The following is a 12562-nucleotide window of genomic DNA, read 5'->3' on the forward strand; positions in this document are numbered from 1 at the left end:
TTGATGCATACATGTAGCAAGATGTGCTCCTAGTCAAATCTTGTCAGCACCCATTTCTAGTTGCCAAAAACAAGTATGCAGGACAGCAATTATTGGATTAAACCCCTGTTTTGAACGCTTTCTTAAATGAAACGACTTTTAAACCACTACTATTAATTTCAGTTCTTAATACAAGATAAAAGTATAGTAGCACTATTTTCTGTGAACTATAAATAAGTTCAACCAATGACCTATTTAGGTAGAAATTCCGTTTTATGTTTTGTGACATATATAACACTATAATTCGGCAAGTTCAAATTATAATACACTACTTATTTTTTTTCCAGGGTTGACAGTCTCTGTGCTTGGAATGGAGAAAGCTTTGCACCAGTACACTCTGGAACCTTCAGATAAACCATTTGACATGAAGAGTGTTCCTTTAGCCACTGTTCCCTTTATGGAACAAAAAACAGGTATATATAATGCTTCTTTAGTGGGGAAAAAAGAAGGATGTGCTGTTGGATCACTACCTGGTTTTTATCTATACTTGTGTGTTTGTTTAACTTAATATAAATATATAATACGTGCATGGAACGTATAACCCTCTGTGCTGCTGTCATGCAGTGCAGGACTTTGCATCCATTGACTGAATTGACTGTCATGCAGTAAAGGTACCAGCAGGGGTTAAATCATTCGATACCTGAGGGTCCCTTCTGTCTGCTGGGCCACAACTTGTAGCCCCAGATTGACAGATGAGCTGTGTGCAGTGCTGTAAGTGAACATTGCACAGATCCCTTTAAATACCACAGTTGAGTAATCTTGTTCAGCCGTGGTATTTCTAGCAATGCCAGCCTGCCGAATAAAAAAAAAAAAAAGAAAGGGAACCCCAGGTATCTTTCGCTACAAAGGGGTCCACACTGTCAGTTGGGGCCACAGACTTGCAGGAGAGCTATGAGCAGCGAGTACTGCTCATAGTCCTTTAAACTTAGAAACATAGAATGTGACAGCAGATGAGAACCATTCGGCCCATCTAGTCTGCCCAATTTTCTAAATACTTTCATTAGTCCCTGGCCTTATCTTATAGTAAGGATAGCCTTATGCCTATCCCACGCATGCTTAAACTCCTTTACTGTGTTAACAGTTTAAACTGATTTAAATACAGCGCTTGCGGTATTGCGGTAAATTTTAACTGTACTTCCCACTAACCCAGTTTGTCATTGTTTACTCTGTAGTGTAAGGGAAGCCCACAGGGTATAAAAATATCCTGGTAACTTCTCGCTGGTTTTGCAGGAACAGTGCTGATCTCTGCCAGCTGCCCAGCACCAATCTCTGTATTAGAAGCTGCAGGGAATCCCCTGAGAGGTGGGATTAGGACTAAAATTATAGCATTAGAGGTTGGATTATTGGTTAGATTAGGTGTAGGAAAAGGGGCTAGATAATGGGTTAAATTATGAGTAGGATTATAGGTTGGATTAGAGGTCGCATTAGGGTTTGGATAAGGGACAATATTAGTGGTAGGATTAGGAGCAAGGTTAGGGGGAAGGTATTCATGTGGGATATCACTGTACTCGAGAACAACAGCAAAATACAAATATGGGGTGTTTTGGTTGTGGGACACGTGACCTGTGCATTTTCCCAAAATAAAACATGCTTGAGAAAAAAAAACCAACACACAAAATAATAACAAGTTTTACTGAGGTTCGTGATAAAATGTTTTTCATTGAAAAGTGTCAAAATGCTCTTGGTTACATATCCCAGGGCTATGTACCTTCTGCATATATTTACTTTTTGTACGGTAGTTATTTTGGGCTCTCTGACTACTATTAAAGTTGTAATCCCTGCATGCCAAATTTTCCAAAGTTTTAGCTTTAAAACTAGAATTCACTCCTTACAGTAATTGTTTTATAACGTCTATAAAAAAAATATATTGGTCATTTTAACAAACATAACTAATTGGTTCATCTATTTCAAGTTTTTTTTATTAGCATTCGGTGTGTAGAAATTAAATGTAAAACAGAGGAAACATTTTATTTATTCCTATTTACTATTGTGTTATGTATACTTTTAGAGTATTTAAAGAAAGCCATATGCCATATTTCCCATTTGAAAACAAACATACATATATATATATATATATAATTATAATGTATATGGTGCACTTAAACAGAAAGGTGGACATTGTAGGTTGTGTGTGTGTGTGTGTGTGTGTGTGTGTATTATTATTATAATCACACACGTGCAATCAGACAGCAAAGGAGCACAGATGCATTCAAAAACAATTCTGTCCATCTGGCCTTTTAACAATTGCTTGGCATTTACTTAAAAAAAATTGATATACTAGCTGTGAGAAGAACATGCCAGTCGCAAATCCTGTATTCCATACGATGGTATAACTTCTCTTAAATGTGATGAGCTTTACTTTAATAGTCTACTTATGTGTACTAATCCTTTTGGGAATCTCTGTTTAATTTTCTGTCAGACCTTGCTTCTATGGCTAACAAGCAGCCTGAAAAAGTTTTGCCTGCTCGACAAGACATCTTTCAAGGTGAGAGTTATGTTTCTGGACATTGAAAAATCCTCTGGCCAAATTCATTTATTTATTATATAATAGAATATTAACTTTGGATAGCTTTCTCCCTTCAACTGCACATTGGACTAGTTCCTCTAATTTTCTCGGCAAGAAAGCAATTGCTGGTGGAAATTGTAAATCAGTGATTTACTTGGGAAACACAATTTCACAAACCCAAGTTGCAAGTTAATGGTTAATGTTCAGTAAATAAATTTTCCTTTACTAGTTTGGTTGTAGAGTTACTTAAATTTAGGATCATTTTTGTGCTGCCTGGTCCACATTCCAATAAGCTTCTCATCATTCTGTTTGTGTAGAATTTATTCGTACAATACGTAATTCCTCTGATGAATCTGAATTATATTTACCTTCAGCAGCTATCATCTAATATTGATTCCCAACTTCTATCCATCCCTACTTTCTCCTGTCCCTCACTGGCTATCTCCTCATATAACACTACCCTCACCTCTGCCCTGGACGCAGCATCCCTGCTCCAAACATGCACCTTGAGGAGAACATGCCCCCAACCGTGGCACACTAAATCAACACGCTACCTGCAGAGATGTTCCCGTTCTGCTGAACGCTGCTGGAGGAAGTCACGCATCCAGTCGGACTTCCTCCACTACAAATTTATGTTGCGTTCATACAGCATAGCCCTTGCCAAACAGTCATACTTTTCCTCCCTCATTAGCTCATGCTCCGGCAATCCCAGGCGTCTTTTTAATAATGGTGTCGCAGAGACATTCTCAGGCAACGAGTGTAGTGGTATTATGGAGACAGGCTTGCAGACTATGGTGAGGCCTAATAGAAAGCAGCTGTTATTGGGGGATTCTATCATAAGAGGTGCTGAGCTGGACAATAGTGGTCTTGTGAGATGTCTTCCCGGAACTACTGCTCACAGAGACAGGTGACATATTTGTAATATTGTTAAGTGAGCAAAGCAGCAAGGGGTATTGGATGTACTTGTCCATCTAGGGACACATGACTTGGCTTGCAGTGAGGTTTCAGAGGTAAATGATTTTTTTTGTGTTTTTCCGCCAATGATATACGGCAGGTTGCTTCCACACTGTCATTCTCTGAAGTTCTGCCTGTGCATAACACTCAGAACGACAGGCGGATGATGCAGCTTAGGGACTTTAACAATTGGCTTGGTGAATGGTGTCGGGAGGAAGGATTTGGTTTCATTTCTCATGGTAGCTCAGTTTGGAATGGAATAAACTGTACAAAAAAGATGGTTTGCATCTTTCTCAAAAGAGAACAAATGTTCTCGGTGAGCAGTTCGGAGGTTTTGCTAGGATGTATTTAAACTGGGAGATGGGGTGGGGCAAAAAGGTGATAAAACATCAATCAAATTGCACCCCCAAAAAAGGACAGAAGGTGCCTGTAGGAAATGTCTTAAAAAATGATAAGCTTAGAGTCATCTCTGTTAGATAATCTACTAGATGAGGAAATAACTTCCCTCTTCATTGTCATTTTAACTATCATCATGCGTGACTTTAATCTTCCTAATTTGAACTGGAAAACCAAAATAGCTGCTTGCGCCAGGAGCACACTTATTCTAAACTCCCTACTGGGATTGTCTCTAAAACAAGTCGTTGAGGAGCCAACTCGTAAAAAGGCCATACTAGATTTAGTAAAAACCAAAGAAAGAAAACGTTACCTGCGCTCTCTCCTTAATCCCTATGTATATTTAAACAATTGGAGGTAATTTAGTTACTCCAATGGCCATTGGAGGGAATGCCCGCCTGCCTGTATTTTTTATATACACCCCTATATACTTATTAACACATGGGATGGGCGGCAGCATTGTAACAAAGCTGTGTGATACAAAAAGTGAATACAAATACAAAAAGATAAGTCCTGCGCTCACTCCCATCACTTCTGGCCATTGGAGTAACTAAATGACCTCCATTTGTTTAAATATACATAGGGATTAAGGAGAGAGCGCAGGTAACTTCTTTTTTTTTTTGGTTTTTAATATATATATTGGGGCTGATGTGTACTGTGGTCGTTGCTGCCACCCAGGAGTGATGGGAGTGAGCGCAGGACTTATCTTTTTGTATTTATACTAGATTTAATGTTAACAAATGGAGATTTGGTATCAGATATTACTGTCGGTGAAAGTTTTGGATCCAGTGATCATGAGTCAGTGTGGTTTAATATAAGAACAGTGATTGAGTCACACCACACAAAAACAAAAGTTTTAGACTTTAGAAAAACAGACTTTTCTAAAATTAGAATATGTGTGAAGGAGTCATTATAAGACTGGAGCAATTTAAATGGAGTCCAAGAGAAATGGGATTATTTAAAAGTTGCACTGCTGAAGGCAACAGAAAATTGCATTAGGCTTGTCAGTAAAAGCAAAAAATTCAAGAAACCATTGTAGTACTCCGCATATGTTGTAGTAAAAAAACAAAAAGTTAGCATTTAATAATTATAAAAAAACCTAGACAGATCTATAAGATTAGGTAGAAAGAGGCTAAGCAAGTTATAAGAGTTTCCAAATCACACACAGAAGAGAAAATAGCAGTCAGTAAAAAAAAAAGGGGGGGGGGACAAAACATTTTCTTGATACATAAATGAGAAAAGGAAAGTAAAACAAGGATGAGTTAGATTAAAAACAAAAGAAGGAAGGTATGTAGAAGAGGATAATGGTCTAGCTGACTGCCTCAATGATTATTTTTGTTCAGTATTTACAGATGAAAATGAAGGAAACGGGCCTCAGTAAGGAAAAAGGACAAATGAGGCATTTGTTACATGTGAGTTTACAGAGGAAGAGGTTCTATTTCAACTGTCAAAAGTAAAGACAAATAAATCGATAGGGCCTGATAGGATACACCCAAAGTTATTAAAAGAGCTTTGGGGATACCAGCAAAACCATTAACGAATTTATTTAACCAATCATTGTTAACAGCAGTAGTCCCAGAAGATTGGAAATTAGCGAATGTTGTACGCGTTCACAAGAAAGGTAGTAGGGAGGAGTCGGGCAACTATAGGCCAGTAAGCCTTACTTCAGTAGTGGGGGAAAGTAATGGAAACCATATTAAAGGATAGGATTGTTGAACATGTTCATCGTTTCATTGTACATTTCCCTCTAATATAAAAGATAACACTACATTTTCAGACACTTTTGTTTTCGTCAAATACTATGAATATTTGTTTATTATGTTTAGTAATTAAATTAATCTGTTTCTTTTTATCTGTTATAACAAAAAGTGATCAGATCACATTAAGAGGCATTAAATGTAGTAATACTGAGAATTCACAACGGTTTTCACTACACTTTCTTGTTTACAGCCATATTATTATTTATATAGCTCCATCACATTCCATGGCGCTGTACAATATTGCTTGTGTATTCTTTTAATATCGTGTAAAATATAAACTAGAGCATTGTCTGTTTTTTTTTGTTTTTTTTAATCTTTTACAGAACAACTGTCTGCCATTCCTGAATTCAGGAGTTTGGGGCCCTTATTCAAATCCTCTGAACCTGTGCAGCTTACAGAAGCTGAGACAGAGTATTTTGTGCGATGCATTAAGCATGTGTTTACAGATCATATTGTTTTTCAGGTAGGTGGTAATATTCTCAGTTATTAAAAAATCATATAACATTAAGACGTAATTTGTTGTTTCACAGTTCATTGATCCATCCTCAGAGCTACACAATCCTAATACACTGACCCTTAATCACCTTCGAGCAAACAAGTTCTGCTTTCTAAACTTTCTTTCAACTTCACTTACACAGTTTGTTTTGCAACCATCACACTTGTGTTATGCTTTATTACACCAGTCCTTTGTCTTTTATCTAGTCGCTCATCATGGTCAATTGCATGTCATTGATTTTAGCCTTAAAGCGACACTCAACTGCCCAGATGTAATAAAAACAAAAAAACAGTAAATGAATAAAATCACTATTTTGTAGATGTACCCCATTGAAAATATGCAAAAATTTAATTATGCTTTTTTTTTTTTCTCGGTAGGGTTATCTTAAAACACATTGCAATAGCTGCAAATCTCTTGTCTGCAGCCTTTGCAAACTCTAACCTTTTTCCGAGCCCAGACTTTCTGTGACTGCTCAGTCGCAGATATCCCAATGCATTCATTGATAAGTCTTTGCAAGGTGCTCTGTTTTACGGCAAGGGTGCATAACTTATTATTGCAATAGGGAATATTGTCCTTTAATGTAATTTGTGTAGTGCATAGATGACCTGCCTGCTTGGTAGAGGTGATATTTTCAATGTCAAAAGGGGTTTATTTGATTGTATGGAAGGTCAGAAGGTTTACAGCCTTAATTCCTCTTTGAAGCTGGGACCCCCGCAGAGGTCAGATGACAGAAGGGGTAATGTAAATTGCATAGGAATGTGAATAGGGAAAGATGGATCCAGTGATTAATCAAAGGCTCTGCAAGGTGTGAGCTTTTACACTTGAAAAGCCTGAATGTCTGGTTTCAGCCATATGGCCTGTACTACTTAATTGATGAGTCAATCTCTTTGATCTGTTAATGGCCATTAGCCTTGTTCCAGTATCATAGCCAAAAGAAAAAACATTAATATTTACCCACAGAATAATAATTTACACAAATTTTTGTTATATTTGGAATGTTGCAAGCGCCATCTTCTAAAGAAGCCCAAACATGTTTGGCATAACTTAACCATAGGGAAAGGGATTGTGATATACGCCTTAATTGCAACCCAATATAGTGGACAACATATCTATGGAATGGAAAAGTAATAACAAATTCGTAGATGTAATTATTATTTCTGTGGCAGGTACATAAGAGAAGAACCAAATGTTTCAGTTTGGATTGATATGGGCCTTGACACCAGGGGGTGGTCACTTAGTGTCTCTATAGATACGCCTTAACTCCACCTCTGGATGAGGCCTGGTAATCCACAGGGTATATCTCTAATGATACTGAAGTGTGCATTGTACTTGCTTGGGGCCAAAATCTAATTTTGAGTAAGTCACCATCTTCCTTGCCGGAGACCCCCTGGACAGAAGTTTTACTTTGAAAACCTAAGTGGGCAAGTTTTTAGGACTTCTGTTATGTTAGCCCTTTTGGTTTTTATCTGTTGTTGGTGTTAATAATTTTGATAGTCATCTATATTTTTTATGCACTGTGACTATTTTTGCTCATGATATATATTCCTTTATTAAAGGACCACTATAGTGCCAGGAAAACATACTTGTTTTCCTTGCACAATAGTGCCCTGAGGGTGCCCCCACCCTCAGGGTCCCACTCCCGCCGGGATCTAGTGGGAGGAAGGGGTTAAACTTGCCTCTTTCTCCAGCGCCGGGCAGGGAGCTCTCCGCCTCCTCGGCTGAATGCACATGCGCGGCAAGAGCTGCGCGCATTCAGCCAGTCTCATAGGAAAGCATTTACAATGCTTTCCTATGGACGCTGGCGTCTTCTCACTGTGAAGAAAAAAAAAATGCTTAAGTGTGGGTGGTGTTGAGGGTAAGGATTCCCTGAAATGTCCAACACACTCAATATGCATGCTTGGCATTGAAAGGGTTACACTCACAGAATTTATGATTAATCTTATGTCAACTGAATATTCTTACTTCCTAAAATAGTACTAATATATTATGTGGATAGAAACTTACTGTTTTGGTTAATATTTACAGATGTATGCTTTTACTTTTGTTCATAGTTTGACTGCACCAACACATTAAATGATCAGTTACTTGAAAAGGTAACTGTGCAGCTGGAGCCTTCAGAAGCCTATGAAGTAACTCATTATGTACCGGCACAGAGCCTTCCCTACAACCAGCCTGGAATGTGTTACACTCTAGTCAAGCTTCCCGAAGATGATCCTACGGCAGGTGAACATTTATATTCTCATCTGGATTGGCATCAAACATGCCTCTAAATTATTTTGTCCTTTTTCCACTTTTGTTGGACCTCAGTAGAGATTAATGTTTAAATCCTTCGATATTAGTGTTGAAGATGAGCATCACTGCACATAGAGGGAGTTTGTAACGTTGAGAATAGGTGTGAAGGCTACTTTATAAATACCATTTGTCAATTTATTTGCTACTTGTAACGTTAAGTTATTTATATAATGACTTCTGAAATCTGTACAGACGATATGATGTATCTAAGAAGTGCAGAAGTGAATCCAACTTGTCTTCTTTTGTCAGTGTCCTGCACCTTTAACTGTACAATGAAGTTTGTTGTCAAAGACTGTGATCCACAAACCGGTATACCAGTTGATGAAGGTTACAGTGATGAATATGTGGTACGTATTAATTTTTCAAAGTAAAAACTTTTCATCCCTTGTGCTTCCATGGCTGAGAACATATTATAATAAAAGAAATATATTTCACTATTTTTTTTTTGAAAATGTTAACACACTACAGTGTCAAGAATATTCTTAATAAAAAATAGTACCATGACTGTTTTTAAGGATTAACATAGCTCTCAGGTTTAGACAAATCATCATCTGAATCTTGAGTGTTATGAAAACATTAGAATAACTGATATTCTCATGTCTGTGTCAGCTGGAAGACTTGGAGGTGGGACTTGCAGATCACATTCAAAAGGTCTTGAAACCAAACTTTGGTGCTGCTTGGGAAGAGGTGGGCGATATGTATGAAAAAGAAGAAACCTTCGCTCTCAGTACAACTAAAACATTGGAAGGTAACTGTCTAATAAAAGCAGCTAAAAAAAATTTTTTTCTGGGGTACAGTCACGTTTTATAGAATGTCAGTATTGCATGTCTTTTGTCAAAATTCAGATTCAGCAGGTGTTTTACTTTATGATAAAGCATGAGCTTATTGAGATAATGATCTTAATAGCAAGAACCTGGAAGCCCTGTTAGGGCCATAGTTGGATGAGACTGCCAGCCATGTAGGCAGTAATAAAGTATATAAACAAAATACTTTCTATTAAATGTTCTGTAAGACAAATATGTGAATGTTTGGCATTGACAGTAAGTACAAAGCAGAGAGAGAATGAGGTTTCAGGCATACAGCAGTGGGAGTGGCCAACGTCTTTGCCCTTTTTCTCTTTTTTTTTTTTCTTTTTTTTTATTTATACATATCCTGAGATATAATACACTGACCCTTAATCACCTTCGAGCAAACAAGTTCTGCTTTCTAAACTTTCTTTCAACTTCACTTACACAGTTTGTTTTGCAACCATCACACTTGTGTTATGCTTTATTACACCAGTCCTTTGTCTTTTATCTAGTCGCTCATCATGGTCAATTGCATGTCATTGATTTTAGCCTTAAAGCGACACTCAACTGCCCAGATGCAATAAAAACAAAAAAACAGTAAATTAATAAAATCACTACTTTGTAGATGTACCCCAATGAAAATATGCAAATGGTGAAATTGGTGACTGACACTTCTTAATCTGCAAGGGTGTCACCATATCTGACGATTGAGGGTTTTAGAAATGAAGTGCACTGGAATTCATACCTCATTAGGATGTATGCTGCTTTATAATTTCCTTCATTACTGCTTTTGTTTTTAGATATTAAGACTCTTTTAGTAAATACAAAATATGACAAATTGAAGAGGAGGGAAAACTGAGTATATTTATGAGAAATGTATAAACCACATCCCATTGTTGAGACATGTTGATATGCTACAGTACAGATTAAAACAACCAGGAGAGAAACAATAGAAAGATGCGGAGTAATTCTGTTTTCATGCAATTCTTCAACTGCATTTAACAACCAGAAGTGGCTTTTTAAAAACTATTTTTACATTGCGCACTACCTATTAATCTATAATTACAAGATTGATATTATGGATTGTTATTGGTTCTCTAGGGATTACTTATATATTTATGCTGTATGCAATCATCCATTCTAGAGAATATGACTACAATTTCAATTCATTAGTTCATAATGACAGCCATTTAAAGGTACACTATAGTGTTAGAAATAGTTGGGAGGCTATAGCACATACACAGCAAAACGCTACGCCTATCAGCATCTCCTCATAGAGATTCATTGAATCAAATCATCTCTATGGAGATAGTTCATCATCTCCATGCAGAGTGTGGAGAGGCTGAACGATTTTGCTGCACACAATGCAGCAGGGAAATAGGAATCGCCTCTAGTTGGTGCATGAGTGACAACACCTGAAATGTTACTAGGCAGCAATGTAAACGCTGCCTTTTCTTTGAAAAGGCAGCGTTTACATTGCTGAGCCTGCAGGGACATGCTGTAGACACCAGAACCATTGCATTAAGCTGTAGTGGCTCAGACTATAATATCTCTATAATTAGATTACTTTTCCCCACAAATATACCCCAAAACATTATTAACAATCAGTAGCAGAACAATTTGTCTCCTTAAAATGACAAAATTAAATAAAAGTACAGATGATATGAATACAGCTCTGTGTTGCATGTTTAGAACTGTATTTTGTTTTATTTTTGTTTAATGTTATACTTTCAGAGGCTGTTACCAACATCATTAAGTTCTTGGGAATGCAGCCATGTGAGAGGTCTGACAAGGTGCCTGAGAACAAAAACTCACATGTACTTTATTTGTCAGGTGAGTGAAAATTGTGCACCTCTAGTGACTGTCCATTGAAACGTGAAAACCTATGTTATTATAAAACAGTTAGCAGACTTATCTGCAACAAGGTCGTTGTAGATCTCTCCCAATGAGCCTAACCCAGAATTGTTCAAAATCTCAAAAATGTGGATTATGCGTCGTCCTAGGGAACATAAAGGGAAGAAGTCTATATAAAAACCAAATCACTTTATTTTACAAAAACACAGATACCAGTTATACCATCACGAGCATTGGTATAATAAAAAAACATGCCATGAAATATCAATGGTAAGATGTAAGCAGGAAATAAATATTTTATTGTGATAATATAGCAGAAAGTGATACATTGTACTGTTATCCTCCTGACCAGTGTAACAAGAGCAAGATAAAGATTCTTACATGGACAGAGATTCACCCGCCAGATTTGTTTTATATGGTGCAATCACAAGTTTCTATGTTTTTGAGTGGGCAGTGTTTAAAGGGACACTGTAGTCATCAAATCAACTTTCGCCTAATGAAGCAGTTTGGGTGTATAGACCATATCCCTAAAGTCTCACTGCTCAATTCTCTACCATTTAGGAGTTAAAGCAATTTGTTTATACTGACCCAGTCACACCTCCCTGCATGTGATATGTACAGCCTTCCTAAAAACACTTAATGTAAAGTGAGATCTAATGTTTAAACTTCCTGTATTGCACAGTCTGTTTAATTTAGTAATTTACAGAGCAGGAGATAAATATGTTTAAATCAAATTAACATCAGATTGAAAATTAAACCATTTTTTATGTAGGCTGTGTGTTGGTCACAGCCAAGGGGCCAGAACTGCATGGACAGAAACACAAGTGATTTAACTATTTAATGGCAGAGCATTTAGCAGTGAGACTGCAGGGGCATGATCTATCCAGTAAAACTGCTTCATTAGGTCAAAGTTGTTTTGGTGCCTATAGTATCCCTTTTATTCAAGTCCATGCTCTCTTGTCTTGGCACACATTAAAATCTTAGTTTTTTTCTTTTCACATCATATGTAGGGAAAAAAATCCTTTGCACTTGTTTTCACTCTGCATCTTTCACATTTCCATGGAGTGGTAAAACAACTTGGAAAACAATAGATACCTGTTTAACTCCGATGTCACAGAGGTTCATGCCTCCCATTAAATACTTGCGCTTTATATGCACAGTGTGCAAGTCCTTACCTGCCCTGTCAGTCTTTTAGAACATCTCAACCATTTTCTGGCATTTCAAGAGGTGGCTGCATAAGAAACAGGTCCCTGGGACACGCTACAATGGAAATAATCTACTTTTTTTATCTGCAATTTAAATGCATTATCTCCAGAATCATTAAATTACTAGATCCAGTCTAGTATGCCCCTGATACGACAATTCTACACTAGGAATACAATAAGTCCTTTAACATTTGATCCAGCATGCAAGATTTGCTAGCTTTCACCAAATATATAGTTTTTGTCAATTGAATGTTTAAAACACGTTTTGAAAAGCT

At 37.1% G+C, this 12562-nt stretch overlaps 1 protein-coding gene across 2 annotated transcripts in view; it reads left to right on the forward strand.

Moving 5' to 3' along the window:
* The window catches only part of COPG2 (COPI coat complex subunit gamma 2), a 41855-nt gene that overhangs the window by 28696 nt on the left and 597 nt on the right, over positions 1-12562 (forward strand). For both annotated transcript variants that reach the window (XM_063448302.1, XM_063448304.1), the window contains exons 17-23: positions 327-452; positions 2459-2524; positions 5976-6115; positions 8200-8371; positions 8690-8787; positions 9050-9188; positions 10963-11061. In XM_063448302.1, coding sequence (XP_063304372.1) covers positions 327-452; positions 2459-2524; positions 5976-6115; positions 8200-8371; positions 8690-8787; positions 9050-9188; positions 10963-11061 — 840 coding nt within the window. The remainder of the gene's footprint in view (positions 1-326; positions 453-2458; positions 2525-5975; positions 6116-8199; positions 8372-8689; positions 8788-9049; positions 9189-10962; positions 11062-12562) is intronic.

Source organism: Pelobates fuscus, chromosome 3 (assembly GCF_036172605.1).
Source record: "Pelobates fuscus isolate aPelFus1 chromosome 3, aPelFus1.pri, whole genome shotgun sequence".
Taxonomy (NCBI): Eukaryota; Metazoa; Chordata; class Amphibia; order Anura; family Pelobatidae; genus Pelobates; species Pelobates fuscus.